The sequence below is a fragment of the Eptesicus fuscus genome, chromosome 1 (genome assembly GCF_027574615.1).
Source record: "Eptesicus fuscus isolate TK198812 chromosome 1, DD_ASM_mEF_20220401, whole genome shotgun sequence".
NCBI classification, from domain to species: domain Eukaryota; kingdom Metazoa; phylum Chordata; class Mammalia; order Chiroptera; family Vespertilionidae; genus Eptesicus; species Eptesicus fuscus.
The window spans coordinates 76,008,189-76,033,049 of record NC_072473.1 but is presented as its reverse complement, the minus strand read 5'-3'; the positions used below and the strand labels follow the sequence as shown (position 1 = coordinate 76,033,049).

Here is a 24,861-nt window from a genome sequence, read left to right as displayed (position 1 = left end):
AATCAAGCCTGCAAGGGAGGGCAGTTAGGGGTGACCAGGTCAGCAGAGGAGGGAAGTTGGGGGCAACCAGGCTGGCAGGGGAGCAGTTAGACATCAATCAGGCTGGCAGGGCAGTGATTAGGGGGTGATCAGGCTAGCAGGCAAAAGCGGCAATCAGGAAGGCAGGCAGGTGAGCAGTTGGGAGCCAGCAGTCCTGGATTGTGAGAGGGATCCCAGATTGGAGAGGGTGCAGCCTGGCTGCAGGACAACCCCCCACCCTCCGTGCACGAATTTCATGCACCGGGCCTCTGCTATGTATGTATGTATGTGTGTGTGTGTGTGTATATATATATATATTTCTTTTATAGATTTCAGAGAGGAAGGGACAGGGAGAGAGAGATAGAAACATCATTGATGACAGAGAATCATTGATTGGCTGCCTCCTGCATGCCCCCTACTGGGGATTGAGCCCACAACCCAGGCATGTGCCCTTTTTTTCTTTTAAATATATATTTATTGTTTTCAGAGAGAGGAAGGGAGAGGGAGAGAGAGAGATAGAAACATCAGTGATGAGAGAGAATCATTGATTGGCTTCCTCCTATACACCCCCTACTGGGGATTGAGTCTGCAACACAGGCATGTGCCCTTTACTGGAATCGAACCCAGGACCCTTCAGTCCATAGGCTGATGCTCTATCCACTGAGCCAAACCAGCTAGGGCTGGGCATGTGCCCTTGATGGTAATCGAACCCGGGACCCTTTGGTCGGCAGGCCGACGCTCTATACACTGAGACAAACCAACTAGGGCTTTAATAGCTTTTTAAAGGCAAAATTCTAAGAATGATTCACAAAGGACCATGACCTGTATATAAATTCTCTCTCCTCTGAGAGTTGTGTTTATGATGTTTATCATTCCCATGATTTTGCTAGTTACTTGGCAAAGAGAAATGATCTAGGTGGGCCTAATCTAATTATGTGAGTCCTTTCAAAGCAGAATGCTTTAAGTGGCAGAAAAGGAAGTCAGAGAGATTCAAAGTGTGAGAAGTACTTGACTTGCCATTGAGGGTTCAAAAATGGGAGGGACCACATGAAAAAGAATGTAGGCAGGCAGCCTCTAGGAGCAGAGAGTGGCCTTTGGATGGCAACCAGCAAGGCAATGGGGACTTCAGACATACAAGTTGAAGGTCTGGATTTCTTTTAACATTCTGAGTGAGCTTGGAAGCAGACTTTCCCCCCAGAGTCTCCAGATAAAAGCCCAGTCCAGGCAAAAATGTGCCTTCAGCCTTTTGAGGCCCTCAGCAGAGAACTCAAGTTAACTCACCTGGACTTCTGACCTACAGAACTGTTAAATAATAAAGGAGTGTTGTGTTAAAGTTGTTAAGTTTGTGATAAATTTTTATGGCAGCAATAGAAAACTAATACATTGTAGATATTCTTTGGTACCACACCTAAGCTTCAGAAGTGGTAGTTTCTTAATGTTTATTTGCAATGTTGAATCTGAAGCCATATCAATGAACCTTTTGTACTCTGTGACACTGAAACCCATTGGCCTGTATTGCACTTTGAATGGATCTATTATCCATGTGTGATTTTGTAACATCATGCATTAGTCATTTGGAAAATATCGGCACAACCAGTTACATAGATCTTCCAATTGTTGACTCATATCATGATTATGCAATATAAAAAAACCACATTCACTAATAATATCACTACTAATATTAGCAGAAATGTCTTTCGGATGTTGAGAAACTCTCAAGCTCACAGTGGCAGATGCAGGTTTTAAAAAATTCTATTTTCTTATTGAAATTTTAAATTTTATCATTGACAACCAACACTACCAGTCATTTTCCTTGAGATAACAGGATCACTTTATTCATTTTCAACAAAATGCTAACTAAATACCCAAGTCTGAATAACAATAGTTTGTTATTTGTTCTTTCAATTAAAAACAAAGTGTTCCATAAAACAATGGCCAGTTTAGCTTGCAATTCAATTGCACAAGTACTTATCCTCGTGACAAAAAATCTTAATTCGGTATGCAGTAGAAGTGCTTTATCAATCCTTCTTATTTTATCACACAGACTATTAAAAATACCTGTATCCAAAGGGTGATTTTATTTATTTATTATTTTTTAAACATATTTTTATTGATTGTAGAGAGGAAGAGAGAGGGAGGGAGAGATAGAAACATCAATGATGAGAGAGAATCATTGATTGGCTGCCTACTGGGGATCGAGCCTGAAACCTGGGCATGTGCCCTTGACTGGAATTGAACCCAGGACCCTTCAGTCCAAAGGCCAATGCTCTATCCACTGAGCCAAACCAGCTAGGGCCAAAGGGTTGATTTTAAATAAATTAATAATCTTTACTGTTTCATCAAGACATTCTTAAATAAATCTGACATCTCTTCTACTGAGAATACATTGCTCATGAAGAAATAACATGAGCCCTAGCCGGTTTGGCTCAGTGGATGAAGCGGTTTGGCTCAGTGGCCTGCGGACTCAAGGGTCCCAGGTTCGATTCCGGTCAAGGGCATGTACCTTTGTTGTGGGCACATACCCAGTAGGGGGTGTGCAGGAGGCAACTGATCGATGTTTCTCTCTCATCGATGTTTCTAACTCTCTATCCCTCTCCCTTCCTCTCTGTAAAAAATCAATAAAATATATTTAAAAAAAAGAAATAACATGAGCCCAACTGGTGTAGTTCAGTGGTGGAGCATCGACCTATGAATCAGGAGGTCAGGGTTTGATTCCCATCAGGGCACATGCCCAGGTTGCGGGCTCAATCCCCAGTGTGGGGCATGCAGGAGGCAGCTGATCAATGATTCTCTCCCATCATTGATGTTTCTATCTCTCTCCCTCTCCCTTCCTCTCTGAAATCAATAGAAATATATTTTAAAAAAAGGAAAAGAAAAAGAAATAACATGACTATAGTTTGGCGTACTGCCTTGATCCATGCAAGTTGCCAGCACTTTTGCCCATTATTGCTTTTGCTTCATTAGTGCAAGAGCCAACACAGTGAAAATGGCATATAATGTCTTAGCATTATCATAAAAGTAGTTTTGACTGAACTATTTTTGAATGGCTAGTGAATGACTCTTAGAGGTTCCCAGTGGTCTTTGGACCACACTTTTAGGGCTGCTGGTCTAGGCTGAGGCTGAAAGGGGAGGGATATGGAAGGGTCAAAATGAAAATTTAATTATGCTTAGAGATGTCCTGTCAATAGAGGAGGCAGCTGGGAATAGAGAGGATGAGAGAATTTCTAGATTTTTGTGCCCCTTCTTACTTCTGACTTGCCTTGTTCCTGAGATATCCCAGCCAAATCAAGACCACCCTCCAAAACTCCCCCATCCTAAGATCTTGGATGTTCTATCCTGCAAATCCAAAACACTAATAGAGAATTCCATACTGGCCCATGAACTTTTTCCACCCTACCCTAAAGCCCCAAGGCTCTGCCAACCTGAATCTTGTTAGTCTTCTTAGACCAACTACCCTGCGTCAAATGGCATTCTATTTACATGGAATGACCACGTACTATGTACTCAGTCCTCTGTCAGGTGCTGATGGGAAAGAGGAATTATAAAGCCACAGTCCCTTCCTATTCACTTCAATAGAGAGGCTTGATTTACATCTGAAAAGGGAACTGATAAAAGGGCCCTGGAGGCCCAGCCAACAGTGTGGCTCAGTGGTTGAGTGTCAACCTATGTACCAGGAGGTCATGGTTTGATTCCTGGTCAGAGCACATGCTGGGTTATGGACTTGATCCCCAGGAGGCAGCCAATCATCATTGATGTTTCTATCTCTCTCTCTCCTTTCCTCTCTGAAATCAATAAAAAATATGTTTTTTTAAAAAGAGATGTTTCTATCTCTCTAAAGATGTTTCTATCTCTTCGATCCCTCTCCCTTCTCTAAAATCAATAAAAATACATTTTTTTAAAAAGAAATGGCCCTGGAAGAAGGCAGATATTAGCACATCTTGGAGGCTTCCTGGAGTAAATGTGGGTTTAAGGAGGACCTTGGAAAGAGAGGTAGAATTTGAATCATGAGTGAGAGAGAAGACATTCTAGACCAGGGCAGGGGTTGGAGATGACCGTGTGCAGGCCAGTGTACTGGCAGTGACAAGCCTGCTGGAAGTGAGAGAGAACCAGGTGGAATTGGAGGTAAAAATATGGGGAAAATTGTGAATGCCTGACTTATTTCGTCAGTCATAGTTTGCCAATGCAGGTATGTGAGCAGGATGGAAGCTATGTTTTAGGAAGTCATATCTGGCCATATGCACAGAAAACACCTGAAAGCATGTGGGACAAAAATAACTAATAACAATTTACCTACAGTATATAATTTCATCTTCACTTCAGCCCTGTGAGATGGGTACTATTATTTTATTCCCCCAAAAATGAGGCTCAGAAAGATTGGGTAACTTACCCAAGGTCATCTGGATGGTAAACTACCCCGGAAGGATTACAACCCAGGCCTGCCTTCCAAAGCCTCTGCTCTGAATAACCCATGATGAAGTGGGAAAAAGGAATAATTATAATAGTGATAACAGCCACAATGAGTATTAAATACTAGAGGCCCAATGCATGAAATTCATGCAAGAGTAGGCCTTCCTTCCCCCTGGCTGCCAGCACCGGCTTCCCTCTGGCACCCGGGACCCGGGGTTTGCTCTGGCCCTGTCTTCTTCCGGAAGGACATCTGGAATGACATCCAGTCTATTTAGCATATTACCCTTTTATTATTATAGATGTGTCAGGCTGAACAATCTTTCATATAACTCTTTCATTAAATCTTCACTACAACCCCGTGAAGCATGGACCATTATTATCTCATTTCACAAAAGGGAAAACTAAGAAATGAGAGGTTAAATAATTTGCCCCAGGCCACACAGATACATGTTGAAGCTGGGACACACATCAAACTTTATTTCTAGAGACCAAGCTTTTTCACTTTAAGGTCTACTTCAGAAATACAGACATTCGATGATAAGGACCTGAGGTAGAGTGGTAGTTAAACCACTCTATAGCAATGGCTAGTGAGGGCTGAGTCAAGAGTTGTCATGAAGGAAGGAAGCACTGAAAGAAATACCAGCTGCCTCTATTTACAGATGGGGCCCAGCACCAGAGCAATGGTGATGGCTATGGTAGAGATTTGCTCTGGTTGTGGCACCAGTCACCCACTTCCCGTGGCCCCTTAAGTTGCAATCTGCCTAACTCCACAGCAGCACATGGCCCCTAAGAGGGGCACCTGGAGCAATTGCCAAATGGACCATACCCTCCACACAGCTGTATTCTAAAATCTCATAGAGTGTTGAATTAAAACACTGAATTCCAATCTCAGATCTTTTATTCACCAGCAATTTGGTAAGTCACTTAATTGCTCTGTTTCCTGCTCGTCTTTAAATGGGAGCAATAATAGTACTTCTTAGGATTTTAATAAGGAGCAAATGAAACAATAAGGTCAGAAAGTGCTTAGCACAGTGACTGGCACATTGTAAGCACTCAATTAATGTTACTTATTTCTGTTGTGGTGGTTGTTATTCTTATTAGTCAATATCTACCTCCCAGGAAGATGGCTGCCACTAGTTATCAATACTTAGGCAGGATCAGTAGGATGCCAATACTAAAAAGAGAAGAGAATGGCCCTGGTTGGATGGCTTGTTTGTTGGAGCGTGGTCCCATACACCAAAAGGTCACAGGTTTGATTCCCGATCAGGGCACATACCCAGGTTTTGGGTTTGATCCGGGTCGGGGTGTGTATGGGAGGCAACTAATCGATGTTTCTCTCTCACATCATTGTTTCTCTCTCTCTCTCCCCACCCCCACTGCCTTCCCCTCTCTTATTCTCTTTCTCAAATCAATTTTTAAAAAACCAAAAATAAAAAGAGAAGAGAATGTACTGAAAACTCTGCATCACTCTGTCTTCCCATGACTTCAGGCCAGGCTGAGAAAGGAGGATGAGTCAGAGCAGAGGGGCTGGGGAGACTGGGTAGAGGAACCAGGGATGAGGCTGACTGGATTAAACTGGGGCAGAGAAGAAGCCTGGCTAGGAGTGACCTTCCCAGGCACCTTACCGCCTACCCTTCCTGCTTCCCCAGAGCTCTGTTTTTCTAGGCCCCTACCGTCCAAATGAGGAGCAAATGGGGAGCTGTGAGGGGCCCTGCCAAGAATCCCGCACCACATGCACCACAGCCCTGGCTCAAATGGTGGGCTAAGAGTCAAGAGGGTGCAGGCAGAGAGCTGACCCAGCAACAAACTGTTCTCCAGAGGAGACCCCCCTATCCCAGGAACGCAAAGGGCTGGGTCCAAGACTTGGCACATTTGGGACATTTGGACTTGAGGGCAGAGGTCCCGGCACCATTTGCTATTTTTGTTTTGGGGACAGGCTTGGGTCGGGGAGAGAATCTTTCCCTTTCCTCCTTTTTCAGTGCAGATCCTGCCTTGCTTCCTGCCTCCATCTGGCCCCTATAGTGGCCTGTTAATCCTCCTGTCCCCAATTACAGGGCCTCTTACTCAAAAGGTAGAGGCTGGAGGGAAAGAGTAAGACCTCTTTTCTTAAGGTGAGAGCAGAACCTGTTTTGGGACTTTCAACCGGGTATTCTAAAGCCTTCTCCATCTGTTTCCTGCTGGCCTAGGCTCTCACTGTTCCCTGGACAGCCCGCTCTCTTCACTGGCCCCCAGTGGCAGTGCAGTGCAGTGTAGTGATTGAGAGCACAGAGACTACCTGGGTTCAAATCTTAGCCTTGTCACTTTTAGCTCTGTGACCTTGGGCAAGTACCTTAATCTCATCTATAAAATGAGGCTTGTTATCGGGTTTTCCTCAGAGGTTTGTTTGTGAGACTTAATTTAATCCATGCAAAATGCTTAGAACAGTGCCTGGTACATAAATGTTTAACAAATGTTCTCTCCTCTTACTATCTGCTTCTGTGCCAGTTCTCCCTGCCAGGATTACATTTCCCCTTCTCACTGCCTACTTAAGCCCAGCTCAGCTCAATCACCCTCCTCCATGAGGTCTCCCTGGCATTACATGTTCTCCTAACCTCTGTTACACTGGCCGTGAAACTAGACCCATTTTGAGAGCAAGGACTGTGACATGAAAAGCACCGACTAAATGAATGACAAAATAACATCTAGTTCCCCTAAGGCAATAAAATTTTGTAACTGGAACCCACAGTAGAAATATATTTTACAGCATGTCCTAGTACAGGCATTTGTGTATCTTTAAATCTAGATCTAGATCTAGATATATGACTAAAACAAAAGTTTCACAGAACAATATGTGCCCTTACCACATGTGATTCACTCTTCTATTTGCTGTTCATTCATTTTGTTAAATGCTGGTTGCAACCCACTAAATTGATTCTAAGCCCTGCCATCAGTTATAAACTATAGTGTTCTCTGTAATAAGCCCTGTACAGGGTCGGCTTTAGACCTTCAGAAGTCCTGAACCCTCAAAAGATCAGAGTGCAGGTCAAGTCAAGTGTGGAGGGCATTGGAGGCAAAAGACTGGAGGAGTAAGCTGGGCTTAGACAACAAAAGGCTTCAATTGCCACACAAAGGAGTTTGGACATTTTCTATAGGCAATTAGGACTCACTGGAAGATTTTTAAGTACAGGAGGACCCTACTTAGTTTTTAGAAAGATCACTGGGGTGGCTGTGAGGATGGATTGGAAAGGCCAAGTCAAGGATAAGGGAACATATCTGGAAGCTGTTTCAGGCATCCACATGAGAGAGGACAGATGAAGCTATAATTGAAGAAACAACTGGGAGAGTGGGGAGCACAAAGTTGACAGATGTAAGAAATAGTGAAGACTACAAACATTAGGGCTTGGTGGCTGAGGTTTTTAGCTAGACTGATTAGGCCAATGCTGGTTACCAAGGCAAGTACAGAGGAGATTTGTGGGGTGGGGGGAACAGTTCCATTTTGGAGTGAGTTTGAGATACCTATTGAAAGAATTTTAGGCTGGAAACATAATTCTCATATATATCTTATTTATTTCAGAGAGGAAGGGATGAGAGGGAGAGAGAGATAGAAACATCAATGATGAGAGAGAATCATTGGCTGCCTCCTGCTCGTCCCCCAATGGGGATTGAGCCCACAACCCCAGCATGTGCCCTGACCAGGAATTGAACCCTGATCTCCTGGTTCATATATTGCTGCTCAACCACTGAGCAACACTGGCTGTGCTGGAAACATAATTCTCAATCTTTCACTCAATACATGTTAATGAGACAGACTTAGAGAAACTAATATTTTATTTTTACATCAAAGAAGTAGAAATAAAGTAACACCCATCATTGCCATTATTTTGAAAAAGAATATTTTGCCACCCAAAAAATAAGGAAAGCATAATATTTTTTAAAAATATGTTTTTATTGATTTTTAGAGAGAGTGGAAGGGAGAGGGAAAGAAAGATAGAAACATAAATGAGAGAGAAACATCATCAATAAGCTGCCTCTTGCTCGAGCCCGAAACCTGGGCATGTGTCCTGACCAGGAATCAAACTCTGACCTTTTGGTTCATGGGTTAACGCTCAACCACTGAGTCACACCGGCCAGTCAGAAGGCATAATCTTAAAATAAAGTGCAGTCCTTTATAATTGAATACATTTAGATTATTGAAAAAATACATTTGATGTTTTCCCCATTTTGCTGTGACCTATTGAAAACATCACTGTGTATCATCCTGATTTGTGGACTATAATTGAGAACCACAGATTTGAGGAATGGACAAAAGAGAGGTCAAGCAGAAGAGATTGAGAGGAATGGTTCCAGAAGTAGGAGGAAAACCAGGAGAGGGTGATCATTGAAGCTAAGAGAGGAAGGAGACCTTCAGAAATGAGGACTTGGCCAATAGTGTCTTTTGCCACCCAGAGTTCAAAGAGATCATTGAATTTGGCAATTAGGAGGTCATTGGTGACCTTTGATAGTGCCCTTACACTAAGAGGATGGGGCTGGGGCCAAATTGCAGTAGTTTGAGCTGTAAATGGAAAGTTGGGAAAAGTGGCAATTTAGAATTTAGGCTCTACTTTCAACAAATTTGAAGGAAAAGGAAAGAAAAGAGAGATGGGAGGGGGGGAGAGAGAAAGATATTATTCAGAGAAAGAGAGCAAGTTAGGCAAGCAAGAGAACACATCTGAGCAGGGAGGGGGGCTTGCTCTGGGAGATAACAGAAAAGGGTATTTTTATAATCAGAAGAGAAACTGAACTTTTTTTCTGAAGAGAAGGGGCATGTCTGAAGGAAGGGTCCAGAGAAAGAGGGTGGATGAGGTCAAGGCCCATGGGGAAGGGATAAGCCTTTAAAAGAGGGAAGAGGGGCACCTTGTCCCTGAGAAGGGAGAGCTGGAGTGGAAGGAAGTTAGAAAGGCATATCAATTGTTGGGGGGTGGGGTAAGGCACTGAGGTAATTAATGCTTGAAGGCCTCTGTTTTTTCAGGGAAGTGGGAGGAGAGGTTATTCCATGTAAGAGAGGGGTGGGGCTCCCACTTATGCCCAGCAACATTTGCAGGCCTTAAATCCTTTAGGCTGGGGAGAGGCCAATAAGAGAGGCCAGTGGCTTTATCTCCCACAAGCTGAATGTGGCTGAGAAAATTCTTAGAAAGTAGCAAGATGGAGCAGTTGTGTAGGGAGAACAAAGAACCATGGAGATAGGCCTGAAGGCTATGGGGACTCCAGGAAAGCATGCAGAGTGCTGTTGTGGGGGGAATCCTGAGACCTGCTGCTCAGGGGAGTAAAGGGTCTGGACAGCCCCAATCGTGAAGGATTGTGGCTGAATGAACACAAGTTCAAGGTGGGAGCTGGCATGGCTATGTCTGATTGGGAATGAGCCCTGGGATCAGGAGTAATGTTTACCTGTGCCCCTTTTCCCTCTTCCCTCCTGCCTATTTTCAGAGAACATGGCCACCTAGAGATCAAAAAGTTCCCAGGGTGTGTCAGTAGTTCCATTCCTTACACCCTCACTTGTCATCTCCTAGCCCAATCTTTTCAATCTGGCTTCCTCTCTCAGCCTCCTTTCTCATTTGAATCAGTGATGCAGTTTAAGGAAATACTCATCTTCTGTAGGTAAATTTAGCAATAACCCTCAGAGATTGATAGAAACTTGGGCTCCCAGCAGCCTTCATTTTCTCCCCAAAGACTTTCCTCTCCAGGATCCAGGATCTGGTCTGCACTTACACAGTTCAGGGACAGAGAGCTTACCCCATTTCACCACATATAATAAACCTCTGTTTATTAAAGGCCGGCACAGTGCCAGACACTTGGGTTAGGTGGTGGCTGGGCTGTTAAAAAGTTTTCCTTTGATTGAGCCAAAAATGTGTCTCCCTGTAGCTTCCACCCTAGGCCTCCACCCTGTCGTTTGAAGTCACACAGAACAAGTATAACCCCATTGCAGTCTAATCCTCAGATATTTGAAAATGGCTGAGATTTTTCCAAGAGTTTTCTCTCGTTTGTGGATAAGAATTTCTTTCTTTTTATTTTTATGTCATTACTTATTATTGCCCAAATAATATTAGGTCTTCTGGAACTTTTTAGAAAATTCAGAAAAGCATAGAGAAGGAAGTAAAGATCTACCATATCTTACTCCCAAAACCAACCAGTTACATTCTTCTTTCTTTTAACCAGTCTTTTTTATTTTTCCTGCACTCTGTATATTCTACAATTTTTCCTTACCAAAATGTGATCCTGCTATGAGTTATATTGTAGAGGCTTCTTTTTTTCTCTCTTCAATACATTGACTTTTCCCCAATCTTCTACCAAGTCAATTTTAATACAAAATTGTATAACTGTTCAATGATTTATTTAACCAGCTTTCTAAAATGAGACATTTAGGTTGTTTCCAATTTTCCTTTTTTGTAAAGAACACAGTGGGGCTGGAATTTGAAGTGAGGTGGAGGTAGGGGGGTAGGTGAACAGAGAAAAGAGGAGCCCTCCAATCATATTATTATTCATCCTATTTTAGCACCTGATTTTTTTCACTTTCTCTGTGGATAATTATACTTCTAGAACATGATTGTGAGTGCCTGCTTAGTATTCAGTTGCAAGGACTTACTCTAATTAATCTAACCAGTTTCCTATTATTGGACATTTGAGGTTGTTTCTAATTTTTCACCATTACAAACCTGACTGTAATGAATATCCAAGAAGCTAAATTCGTTATGGTGCACTGGACACTGAGGTCAGGAAGAATATTTTTGGACTTCCAAAGCACAAGGAGCCTGCCAGTAGTTGTAACTGGAAGCTTTTTGTCTAAAGCTCAGAAGACTGGCTAAGGCCAAGGGCTGTGCTCAAGCCTCTAGGCTTGCCTGGGGTCAGTACCCATTTACCCAGCCCCCGTCACAGAGTGTTCAGGCTGCAGGGCCTTTTGGGACCACTGGGCTCACACCCTCTTCTCACATGTGAGGGAAGTGAAAGCCATGGAACCAGGGATAGTCCTTCGGCAGCTTAGTAGCTGGGCAAAACTCTGCCTCTCCCAGCATCCTGGCTCCTGAGCTCTAAAATTTGGAATCTGGCCCTAACCGGTTTGGCTCAGTGGCTAGAGCGTCGGCCTGCGGACTGAAGGGTCCAGGGTTCTATTCCAGTCAAGGGCATGTACCCTGGTTGCGGGCACATCCCCAGTAGGGGGTGTGCAGGAGGCAGCTGGTCGATGTTTCTCTCTCATCGATGTTTCTGGCTCTCTATCCCTCTCCCTTCCTCTCTGTAAAAAAGTCAATAAAATATATTAAAAAATAAATAAATAAAATAAAAGTTGGAATCTGACCTGGAAGCCCTGACAATGCTGCCTGCATTCCTTTACCGAACCACTTACTGCTGAGGCTGGAAAGGGGATTCTGACACTTTTGCAAATGAGCTAACCAGTAAAGAGGAGGGCATGGGAGGAAACTTGAGGTTTAACCCAAGGGCAACTATACCTGCTCCACCCAGAACCTCCTTTTTTCCTAATCCAGGTGGTATGCTTGGTGGCAACCACCCTGTTTCAGGTGCACCTGGCAAATATATTTGGAGTTTGAGCTGAAATAACGGGTGACTTCCTCACTCTCCTTAGCCAGTCAACTGTCCTTCTTGTTGGGAACAAGCTGTGCTAAAGGCCTGTCTGTCCAGCCTTCTGTGCCTGACAACTTTCTGTGGTTTCAGATACTAATGAGCTTCCCACCTTTTCCCCCTGCGGCTTTGCTGCTGCCTGGGGTATTCACACAAATGGTGTGTGATTTGCCCCTTCTGTGTTTTTCTTTCTTACTTGGAGGTAAAGATAGCCTCTCACGCCCCACTGACTCTCTGTTTATTCAACTGGGAGAGATTTCACACCCAGGAACCCAGTTCACCCTCCTTCAGTGCTTTTCTTAAATCTTCACCCCCCTTCAAGTCCCCCACCTCTGTACTTCCCTGAATAATTTATGAGTCCAAGCAGGTCTTATAAAGGGTCAACCAGGAAAGGCCAAGAGTGCAGCAGGTTCTGAGAAATATAAGCCCTCACAGCTTGCCTGGTCTTGACACCCTAAGGATGGATCCTTCTGCTCCCACTGCTGCTGCTGTCCCTGTCCCAGCCCTGGCCCTAAGCGTAGCTCCAGCTCTAGCACAGGCTCCCCTGGCACTCCCTGGCTTGTTAAGCCCATCACCCCTTCCTTTCCCTGGACAAGAAGTAGATGAGAGTAAAAGGTAAGTGGAACTTGGCCTTTGGCAACCTGAACTTTGGCTTTAGTGGGTTTCCTGGGAAAGGAAGGAAAATGAGATGTCCAAGGTGGCCCTGTGCTCTGTGAAGGACAAAAAAAAGGCAAAGGCCTCATAGCCCTCAGAAACCATCCCCTCCACATCTTGGCTGGAATATCTCAACTGACTTTTCACCTCACTAATCCCTCTGGGTGACAGGAGGGGACTTGGGGACAGTGGGCATTGCCAAAGCTGAAAGCTGAGCAGCCAGGCCCTCATGGGTAAAGTTGATCAGTCAACTGAGAGGCACACAGGAGAATGCTATGAGACCTGGGTTTAACATTACCTAGGCTGCAGATGGAGGGAAATAGGGCCAAAATCCCAAGAGGCCTTTGACTGGGGGAGTGTCTATTTCCTGACCACACTATAAGATTTTTATTTGCTTCCCCCCTACTTCTGGAAGTCCAGTGGGGAAGCAGTTGGCCCAGGAATATTTCTGGCCCCTTTCCCCATCCCAGGAAGGTGGGAGGACTCTGACCTCTGCTTCTTGAAGCAGGAGGTAGGGGGTAAGATATTCTCCACCCAACCCTTATTCATTCTTCCAAATATTTAAGGAATTCAACAAATATTTACTGAAATGCCTACTGTGTACCAGGCACTGTGGTAGGTGTTAGGGATCCAGATATGATCAAACATAAATCTGCCCTTAAGAAGCTCAAAGGCAAGTAAACAGTTACAAAACTGTGATAAGAGTAATGATAACATTGTTGAAGCAGAGAAGAAGGGATCTGTCCTGACCGGGGCTCAGGTTCCTTAGGAAAGGCTTCCTGAAGTAGATGGCATCCAAGTCAAGTGTTTTTGGAGGCCTTTTTGTTATCTCAGGGAGTCTACTTTCCAGTCGCCTTCCTCCACTGACAGATCTTTCCTCTATGTCCTAGAAGGGCTTGTCTTTGGAGACCCTGGCTGTGCTCTACAAATGATCCCCCAAGGCAGGTGAGGAAACTTGTGGATTTGGTAAGTTTGAGCCCTTGTTACACATGTTTGCATGTAGCCACTTGCATTCACATTGACCAGGTCCCTTCCCAGAGAGCCCCTGATCTCAGTCCAGGTCTGCAGATGTGGGAAACCATCTTTGCAGCCTTGCTCACATTTGATTCTCACAACAGCTCTAGAAGGAGGGCAGACCTGAGGTTTCTGTGCAATTTAAAGATAAAGAGACTGAGGCCCAAAGTAGGGGAGGCTCCAAAGCTAGGCTATGGTAGAACTGCTGCTAGAATCCTGGTTTCCTGGCACTTAGCCCCAGTGTTCTTCCCCCACCCCTGCCTCCAAATCTTTGCTGCTCCAGTAGAACTCTGTCCCCTGGACAGTCTCCAAACATGTGTTAGTACAGGGACAGGAAAGTTAACAAACCCCAGGACTCTGTCCACTAGCTTTTCAACCAGAACCAGGATAGACCCCTTTGGTGGGGGTGGGGGCAAGAGCTGGACCCCAGAGATGTCTAAGGTCTCTTTCTAGATCATCTTACCTGCAGGTTTCTGACCCCTGATACAGAGGAGGCAGTTATCTTGCCATGTACTTTGAGCCACATGCTAGCTTTTCCTTTGAACAGGCCACTGGTGGGGCAACAAGTGCTGAGGTCACCAAAGCTGACTCCAAGTTCCATCACCCTGTCAGGTAAGCTTCTGGCACCAAGCTCATAACTTTACATAGGTTTATTAGCTCTTCAAATCCTCACAACAGCCTTGTGTATCAGGAGGAGGGAGGCACTGCTATGATCACTATTTCATAAACCAGAAAACTGAAGCCCAGAGAGGTTAGGAACTTTGTCAAGGTTGCCTTCCCTGGAGGCATTGTCAATGATTCCTAAGAATGAGCCTTTATGATAGATCAGTGAAAGAACCTTAGTAGGACACAGGGGAAATCTACATAATTCTTGAGTAGAGGCCTTCTGAGGTGAGGATGAAATCAGTGTCAGAACTGATAGATGCTGGGGTTGCAGATCCCCAAAGTTATAGACCCACCATATGTTACCTTTCTGCCTGGAGCCATTTTGCAACAATTCAGAAAATCCTGTTACATAGCTCTCTTTCTCTCTCACACCATTATTGTGGGTAGGACAAGGAGTTTAGGGTCTGGCTTCCTCCATGGTCCTACTAACCCTCTGTACATATGAGACCTGTCTAAGGTAGGGGCCATGTTTCTTCTCTGTCCACAGGCTCTTCTGGCCTAAATCCCGCTCCTTCGATTACCTGTACAGTTATGGGGAGATTTTACTGCAGAACTTTCCTGTCCAGGCAACCATCAATCTGTATGAAGACTCAGACAGTGAAGAGGAGGAGGAGGAGGATGAAGAAGAGGAGGAGGACTAAGAAGAAAAAGGAGAAAAGGAGGAGAAAAAGGAGGCAAATAAAGGGGCCAGAGCCCTGACTGGTTTGGCTCAGTGGATAGAGCATCAGCCTGCGGACTGAAGGGTCCCAGGTTCGATTCCAGTCAAGGGCATGTACCTTGGTTGCGGGCACATCCCCAGCGGGGTGTGTGCAGGAGACAGCTGATGGATGTTTCTCTCTCATTGATGTTTCTAACTCTCTATCCCTCTCTGTAAAAAATCAATAAAATATGAAAAAAATAGGGGGCCAGAAGGGTGTGTGAGGATACTAGGGTCAGTACCACACAGAGTCACAAGTCATCCTCCTTCCCCATCCCTTACCTGTTCAAACTGAGCCAGAGTCTTATTAGGGTTTCATATGCCTGGCAAGGCTCCAGGGCATCGATTAGCCAGGAATCTCCAGGCGCAGCTCTCTGGATTGAAAGTTGGGTCCTCAAGTACCAACTTACCCTGGCTATATCCAGCTGGACTGTGAGTACAGGTCTTTGGCATCTCATTGTCTGGGTTGCTATTGTGTTGACAGTGGGAGGGTACAAGTGGCTATAGGGGAAGGAAGATCTGCTTTCTGAAGCCTCCAGGAAGCAGATCAGAACAAAGCATGCCCATGTAGAGGGGAACAGTCACTCTTCAGGGCTCTTTGACTCCCCAGCCTTCCAGGTGGCCACATAGTCCTGTCTCCCTGTGGAAAAATTGACTTCAGGCTTCACCTCCAGGGATACCAACACCATGTTTAAATGGAGTTGAAATGCTTTTATGATGGGCCTTGCAACAAGAAGGAGGGCATCTAGAGAATCAGCTTGCTTTGGGGACCTACCCTCATTTTGGCTGCTATCAACTGGGGTCTTTGTTGGCATGAGATGAATCAGGAGAAAAATAAACTAGATGATGTTTGCCTTTTCCCTGTAACTGCTGATTTCTTAACTGAACTCTGTTCATGTTGTGAAGCCATGGGCACAGGGTCAGAGACCAGCTCAAGGCCAATTCTTGCTCTATCTAAGGTCAGTTTACAGATGGAGATGTAGGGCCAGAGGCCCCAGCACAGGCCAGGTCCTCTATGTCAACTTGTGAAATCAGGTTAGATTAAACTTCAAAGACACAATGGAAAGGGGGCAAAAAGGCCCCCAAAATGTAACTTGAAAATTGGGAATAGGACTATGAGTTGGGGTAGGGGGGTGAGAGATTTCAGCCTTGGAAATGAGTGTGTGCATATGGGGAGGAGAGCTTAGGGGCTACTCAGTCCTATCAGTTTTACTTCCACAGTTCAGGCTCTCATGCCTTGCCCCTATCCCAAGTACTCGTCAGGTAATTTTCATGCCTCAGCATGGTCCTCTGCAATTTATCCTCCACAGTAGCCACCATATCAGATCATGTTGCACCCCTGCTTAAAGGCCTACTATGGCTCTTCATTGCCTCACCAATAGTTGAAAACTTCTCCTTTAAAAAAATCACAGATCCTCTTGAGAATCTATTGCCTCTCTACTCATATATTCACAAAACAATTCCTTAACTTGATATTCCAAGCTGTCTAATTGTTCGGTTGTTGCCTCTCTCTCTTTAATTTTTTTTTAAATTAAAATGCAGTTGACATACAATACTATATTAGTTTCAGGTGTACAAAATTGTGATTTGACATTTATCTACCTTACAATGTGACCACCACAATAAGTCTAGTACCCATCTGACACCATACAAAATTATCACAATATTACTGACTATTTCCCCCATGGTGTACACTATATCCTATGACTTATTTTATAACTGGAAGTTTGAATCTCTTATTCTTCACTTGTCTGTCTCTTCAGACTCATCTCCCAACACTTGAAACCTCTGCTGCCTGTCCTTGAATGTGTCATGCTTTCTTTCACGTCTGTAGCTTTAAGTCTATGATTGGAATGCTCTTCCACTTTTACCTGTCTGAAAAACTCCTATTCAACCAATAAAATTAGCTTAGACACCTCTCCTGTGAAAAGCCTCCCAGACCCCTAAGTCTAGGATGGGTGTCCACATTACATTCAGTGCCTCCCTTACTATAGCATCCGCCCCCTTCTTATGCAGTAAGATAGGGTTGCGTTTAATATCTCCACGTGACTTCATTGCACAGCACACTGCCTAGCACAAAGCAGGCACTCAGGAAATGTTGAAAAAAACAGATAATAAGGTCCTTTTAAAGCAGTTCTTGACAGAATTTCCTCTGTTCCCTCCCTTACTGGCTTCCCATTTCTTTGCTTAGCTACAAACAGGACAGAGTAACACAGTCTGATTCAAGAATAAAATGCTAGCCATCTTTCCTTCCCTCTTCCATCAATTTGTGACAGGCTACTTCAATTCTGAGCCCTGCTGGGACTTCCTTGAATTGGACTCAGCCTTGAGTAGGCAACCAAATTCATACAGTGGTGCCATCTATTGGTCAACATTTAACCTTATTCCTTATTACTGTCAGGCAGTTGACCTTTGACTGCTATATGGCTTTAGTTGATTCTGTTTGTGCTTGTAAGTAAAGTGAAATCTATCATGTGCTAGCTGTATGACCTTGGGCAAGTTACTTATCCACGCTGAGCCCCAGTCTCCTCATCTGTAAAATGGGGAAAATAATGACACTTCCTTTCAGGGTTGGTGTGAGTCAACGAAATAATATATGTAAAGTACTTAGCACAGCCCTCGGCATATAATAAAAGCACTCAATAAGTGGTTGCAGTCATAGTAATCATAGTTGTAGTAGTGGTTTTATTAATTTTATAACAGAAATCAGCTTTATAGACTCAAGTTAGCTAATGACTGGTTTACTCAACTAATGACTGGTTTGTCAGTCATCTCCACCTGATCTCCCTGGCACCATTTGATGTTTTATCAGTCACAGCATCTTTGCAATGTTTGCTCCTCATAAAAAAACAACAACACACAAAACAGAGGCAAAATATGGCTTCTTGGGACAGAGGTTTCAAAGCTTATTTTTTGTGCTTTAGCAAGAACACCCTTCCTTTGAATTGAATGTAGAAGTTCCATATACAAACCAAATAGAGATGGAGCTGTTTTCTTGGAAGCCACAATGCAGGGGTGGGGGGGCAGAGAATCCCCATCATGGTGTCCTCTCTCTTGTAAACAAAGCCTCTCCATTCCCTTCTATAAGGCACCTGCCAGGGATTCCTGGATTGTGGGAATCCACTGTTGCAAGGGTTAAAATATAATTGATCTGAAGTCTAATGGGGATTAGTACTTTAACATGTTCAGTGTTCCGTTTAAAATCCTTGTTTTGGGTTCTAAGCTCCCAGCATTTCATAGCTCAAAAATTGCTTCAGTCCTCTGTACACATGGTTGCTAAGTAATTGGAATTTACTGTTCGGACTAATCAGAGCCCAGTGTGAGTTACTTTGTGCTGGGTATATCCAGCCCTTATAATAACTTCAAAACCAGTGTACAAACTCAGAAGGAAAAAATATCTGTGCAAAACCCAGTCTTTCCTCCAGGTCCATCCTAATAGTCCATCCTAGTCTGAAGTCCCATACTTCAGACCCTAGCACAGATACTTCCTGCTTCCCGCACCCCATAGTAACAGAGAGAGGGCACATCGGTTGAACGTGAGGCTACATTTGAGCTGAGCCCAGCTAGAGATGGAGGGAAAAAACTTTCCAGAAAGAGGCAGCAATATGAATTCTTTCATTAAACAAATATTTATTGGGTACCTACTCTGTGCCAAGCATTAATATTATACTGATTAAGAGCATGGGCTTTGGAGGCAGAAGCATCTGGCTTCAAATCTCATATCTGCCACAATGCTGGCTCTATCCATGGGCCCACTCCCCTCAGGTCAGGTGTCAAGGTAAGCTCTCTGCTCTCAACCCTCTCACAACCAGCTCTGTAATCTCTTATCATATCACACACACACACACACACACACACACACACACACACACACACTGCACATACTCATTAAATGTCGCCTATTCTCCTTTGTCTCTGGGCAAAGAAAGCCCCCTCACCTACCCCAGAGGGTGTTACCAACCCCCACCTTTCATTCCTATTCCTAATTGTGCCTGTGTGATTGTCTAGTGGGCAGTTTGTCTCCCTCCCACCCCAGGCCCCTGTTGTAAAATGTTTGCCAATCTTATTCCCAAACAAGGTTGTTAGATGGCCTGAGTTCACTCTCTTGACTTGTTTGTTACTGTGTTTTTTGTTTACTCCCAGCTGCCAAGGCTTGTGGCAACCTCTAGGCAAGCACACAAACCCAAACACAAAAGCCTGGCTTAGTAAGTAGTAGCCTCAATACTCTTTGCAAGGCACTTGCTACTCATGTTACAGCCATGGATCTTCTATGGTACTGTAATCACAACAATCCTAGAAGATAGGCACAGTTATTATGCCCATTTATGAATGAGAAAAATTAGAGTTAGCAAGGTTTTTGTACATGGGTTTGTGTGGTTGCATAGAGGTTGCTACAAGCCTTTCAAGCTACAGTATAAAACCAAAACACAATAACTAACTCCAGGCCTCTGACAGGACAGAACAGTGAACTTGTGCTACCAATTTACAACAGAGGACTGGGGAGGATAGAGGACAAACTGCTCACTGGACAAACTGCAAAGTTAGGGGTGGGTGGGTAGGAGGTGATAACATCCACCAAGGTGGATGAAGGGGCTTTTCCTGTCCAGAGAAGGTTAGGCAACATGGTGGTTAGGAGTTACAACAACTGATAATTATCAAATTCTTACTATAGATTTGGGTGCATGCCTAGGAACCTTACATGGATTAATTCACTTAAAATAACAACCCTAAGATATAGCTACAATTGGGGAGACTGAGGTTTGGGGTTTTATTCAAAAAACCTTGTCAAAAATCACAGAGCTGATCATCTGTAACACCTTCTAAGTGTGAGACACTTTACCTGCATTCCTCACTTTTTATTGATGATTTTTATTTTATTATTATTTTTAGACATGGTGCATTTTTTATTGTTGCTCCACGTATTTTTATTTTTTAATCTTTATTGTTGCAAGTATTACATATGTCCCCTTTTGTTGATGATTTTTAGAGAGAGAGGAAGGAAGAGGGAAACATCTATGTGAGAAACGTTGATTGGTTGCTTTTTGTACCCACCCTCACTGGGAATCAAACCCACAACCTGTTGGTATATGGGACGATGCTCCAACTGAGTCACACTGGCCAGGGCTACCTGTATCCCTCATTTAATCCTTACAACAATCCTGAGACTTAAGTACTAGTATTATCCTCATTTTATAGATGAGAAAACAGGTTCAGGAGGTTAGGTTCACACAATGCATAAATGGCTGAGACATGACTTGAGAGATGCCCGCATTTGCCCTAGGTTACACCAATTATAAAAATCAGGACAGCATTCAGGTTTGACTCATTCCAAAGCCCCATGCTTTTATTTTTTTTTTATTTATTTTTTTTAAATTTCTTTATTGATTAAGGTGTCACATATTTGTCCTCATCCCCCCATTCCCATCCCACCCCTCTCCCCACGCATGCCCCAATCCCCTGTTGAACTTAACCGTTGGATAGGCTTATATGCATGCATACAGGTCCTTTGGTTGAACTCTCCCCCTCCCCCCACCCTCCCCCTACCCTCCCGTATCCTCCCTCTGAGGCCCGATAGTCCGATCGATGCCTCCTTGCTTCTGGTTCTGTTCTTGTTCCTCAGTCTATGTTGTTCATCATTTCCTCTAGATGAACGAGATCAAATGTCACTAGATATATACTGATAAGAACTGAATGTGAGACGAGCAATAATATTTATGCTGACAGGCAAATGAATCAATCTGTAGCGAGCTTCCCCCTGGACCAACAGTTCTTTTGAGACCCAATTTCGATGTCCAGTAGTTCCTTATGTGTACATGTCAGCACTGACCCCTCAGCTCTGGATGGTGGACAAATGGTGGTAATGGAGGTCTGACTCCCTCTGGTTTGGTCTCGGCCGATCCCAGGGGCACGGCGTCACCTGGACTAAGGGGCACGTGGCCTCACCCATACCTAAGGGGCGCGTGGTCTCACCCGGGCCTGGGACCCAGCCTCACCCGGATAGATCCAGGGGCGCACGGCCTCACCCGGACCCAGGATCTGGCTTCACCCGTACCCAAGGACACTTGGCCTCTCCCAGACCCAGGGGCACGTGGCCTCACCCGGGCTTAGTTGCACAAGGCCTCACCTGGATCCAGGGACACATGGTCTCTCCCGGACCCAGGGAGGCTTGGCCTCTCCCAGACCCAGGGCCACTTGGGCTCACCCGGGCCTAGGTGCACGAGGCCTCATCCGGATCCAGGGACGCATGGTCTCACCCGGACCCAGGGACGCTTGGCCTCTCCCAGACCCAGGGGCACGTGGCCTCACCCGGGCCTAGGTTCACGAGGCCTCACTCGGATCCAGGGACACATGGTCATACCCAGACCCAGTAACGTTTGGCTACTCCCAGACCCAGGGCCACTTGGGCTCACCCGGGCCTAGGTGCACGAGGCCTCATCCGGATCCAGGGACACATGGTCTCACCCGGACCCAGGGACGCTTGGCCTCTCCCAGACCCAGGGCCTCTTGGGCTCACCCGGGCCTAGGTGCACGAGGCCTCATCCGGATCCAGGGACGCATGGTCTCACCCGGACCCAGGGACGCTTGGCCTCTCCCAGACCCAGGGCCACTTGGGCTCACCCGGGCCTAGGTGCACGAGGCCTCACCCGGATCCTGGGACACATGGTCTCACCCGGACCCAGGGATGCTTGGCCTCTCCCAGACCCAGGGCCACTTGGGCTCACCCGGGCCTAGGTGCACGAGGCCTCACCCGGATCCAGGGACACATGGTCTCACCCGGACCCAGGGACGCTTGGCCTCTCCCAGACCCAGGGCCACTTGGGCTCACCCGGGCCTAGGTGCACGAGGCCTCACCCGGATCCAGGGACACATGGTCTCACCCGGACCCAGGGACGCTTGGCCTCTCCCCGACCCAGGGCCACTTGGGCTCACCCGGGCCTAGGTGCACGAGGCCTCAGCCGGATCCAGGGACGCATGGTCTCACCCGGACCCAGGGACGCTTGGCCTCTCCCAGACCCAGGGCCACTTGGGCTCACCCGGGCCTAGGTGCACGAGGCCTCACCCGGATCCAGGGACACATGGTCTCACCCGGACCCAGGGACGCTTGGCCTCTCCCAGACCCAGGGCCACTTGGGCTCACCCGGGCCTAGGTGCACGAGGCCTCATCCGGATCCAGGGACACATGGTCTCACCCGGACCCAGGGACGCTTGGCCTCTCCCAGACCCAGGGCCTCTTGGGCTCACCCGGGCCTAGGTGCACGAGGCCTCAGCCGGATCCAGGGACGCATGGTCTCACCCGGACCCAGGGACACTTGGCCTCTCCCAGACCCAGGGCCACTTGGGCTCACCCGGGCCTAGGTGCACGAGGCCTCACCCGGATCCTGGGACACATGGTCTCACCCGGACCCAGGGATGCTTGGCCTCTCCCAGACCCAGGGCCACTTGGGCTCACCCGGGCCTAGGTGCACGCGGCCTCACCCGGATCCAGTGACACATGGTCTCACCCGGACCCAGGGACGCTTGGCCTCTCCCAGACCCAGGGCCACTTGGGCTCACCCGGGCCTAGGTGCACGAGGCCTCACCCGGATCCAGGGACACATGGTCTCACCCGGACCCAGGGACGCTTGGCCTCTCCCAGACCCAGGGCCACTTGGGCTCACCCGGGCCTAGGTGCACGAGGGCTCACCCGGATCCTGGGACACATGGTCTCACCCGGACCGAGGGATGCTTGGCCTCTCCCAGACCCAGGGCCACTTGGGCTCACCCGGGCCTAGGTGCACGAGGCCTCACCCGGATCCAGGGACACATGGTCTCACCCGGACCCAGGGACGCTTGGCCTCTCCCCGACCCAGGGCCACTTGGGCTCACCCGGGCCTAGGTGCACGAGGCCTCACCCGGATCCAGGGACACATGGTCTCACCCGGACCCAGGGATGCTTGGCCTCTCCCCGACCCAGGGCCTCTTGGGCTCACCCGGGCCTAAGTGCACGAGGCCTCATCCGGATCCAGGGACGCATGGTCTCACCCGGACCCAGGGACGCTTGGCCTCTCCCAGACCCAGGGCCACTTGGGCTCACCCGGGCCTAGGTGCACGAGGCCTCACCCGGATCCTGGGACTCATGGTCTCACCCGGACCCAGGGACGCTTGGCCTCTCCCAGACCCAGGGCCACTTGGGCTCACCCGGGCCTAGGTGCACGAGGCCTCACCCGGATCCAGGGACACATGGTCTCACCCGGACCCAGGGACGCTTGGCCTCTCCCAGACCCAGGGCCACTTGGGCTCACCCGGGCCTAGGTGCACGAGGCCTCACCCGGATCCAGGGACACATGGTCTCACCCGGACCCAGGGACGCTTGGCCTCTCCCAGACCCAGGGCCACTTGGGCTCACCCGGGCCTAGGTGCACGAGGCCTCACCCAGATCCTGGGACACATGGTCTCACCCGGACCCAGGGACGCTTGAGCCCCATGCTTTTAGAAGGTGGAATCTACAGGGCTTAGTGAAGAGTAAATCTCTTGGAGGGTAGGAGAGAAAATGTTGCAGTTCTGGCTGTAAGGAAGTGAATCAGAGGTTAGGAAGAATTCTGGACCAGGAAAAGCTGAGGGATCACTGAAAGGTGTCACCAAGAGAGGGATATTTGGGGTCCTCCTGCAGGGCAGTGGGACGCTCTCACAGAACCTGGGCTACAGTCATAGGGCTACCAGAAGAGAGGGGCACATGAGGGACTTCTGTTCCACTCTGTGGCTTCTAAGTATAATGGACCCTGGCTGAGCATGGTGCTTCCCATCTGCAGTCTGGGCCCAGTGTGAGGAACTACCAATTGTTGAGCTCTCCCATGGTGAGATGTTTTATGCCAAACAAGATTCAAAAGACCCAAGCAGGGTGAGTTGTGCTATTCTTATGTTTACAGATCGGAAATGGGCTCAGAGAGGTGAAGTGGGGAGGCCCCAGACAGTGTAGATAGAGTCCTGGCTTTTAACTACTGGGTCCTTCCTACTCTTCTACTCATTTTCCCAAAGAAGTCCTGAGAGTCCTATAAGGGCCAGCAGCTTGCCTGGTGTCCTGTGGCCTATGTGAAAGAAACACACAAACTACCATGCTAAGGCATTTCTATCTCAATTACCAGAAACATTTGGGGCCCAGGGCCAAGTATGAATTAAAGGGGATTGAGGGAGAGCCCAAGAACAAGGTGGAATCAGGCTCTGGGTTCTTGAAGGTCTGCCATATCTGGAAGAAAAGAGCCATCTGCAAGTCCCTAGTAATTCAACTGGTGTCCATTAACAGCAGGAGAGGCAACAACCTCTAGTAGCTGAGCTCTAGACTGAGCCTGGACTTAGGGCACCAGAGAAGGGATCAGGAGATTCATCCACCCTGAGGAGTCTATGGCCAGCCTGGTGGTTATGAGGACAGGCTCTGGAGTCACACTAGACCTGAGTTTACTAGTAAATACTGGTCCTTCTCCTTGCTAGCTAAGTGACCATGAAAGAAATAGCAAATTGATTTCTAAGCCTCAGTTTCTTCATCTATAATATAGGGATGATAATCATACTAATTTCACAGAATTGTTATAAAGATTAAATGAGATCACACACACACACACACACACACACACGACTTAGCAGAGTACTTGGCACATTATAGATGTGAGATAGATGTGTATGTGTGTGTAGTATGTGTGTGTATACACATATCATCATTTTTGACACATGCTATCATTTCAGTAGTTACATCTTTGACTCTCTCCCTATCTACTTCTATTAGGTCCCTGGTGTCCTCAAGCCCACTGTCTTACCCCAAGGGAGGCAATGTCCACACACTCACC

The 24,861-nt window shown here is 46.7% G+C and overlaps 1 protein-coding gene across 2 annotated transcripts; it reads left to right on the top strand.

Annotated features, from left to right (window-relative positions):
- Nucleotides 1–12,472: 12,472 nt before the first annotated feature.
- RIPPLY1 (ripply transcriptional repressor 1) lies at nucleotides 12,473–14,987 on the top strand. 2 transcript variants are annotated; one of them, XM_054722185.1, is made up of 4 exons: nucleotides 12,473–12,627; nucleotides 13,557–13,632; nucleotides 14,228–14,292; nucleotides 14,834–14,987. In XM_054722185.1, the coding sequence occupies exons 1-4, from the start codon at nucleotides 12,473–12,475 to the stop codon at nucleotides 14,985–14,987; spliced, it is 450 nt and encodes a 149-aa protein (XP_054578160.1). The 2 variants fall into 2 exon arrangements, with proteins under 2 accessions (XP_054578160.1, XP_054578199.1); XM_054722224.1 differs by lacking the exons at nucleotides 13,557–13,632; nucleotides 14,228–14,292.
- Nucleotides 14,988–24,861: the final 9,874 nt, after the last annotated feature.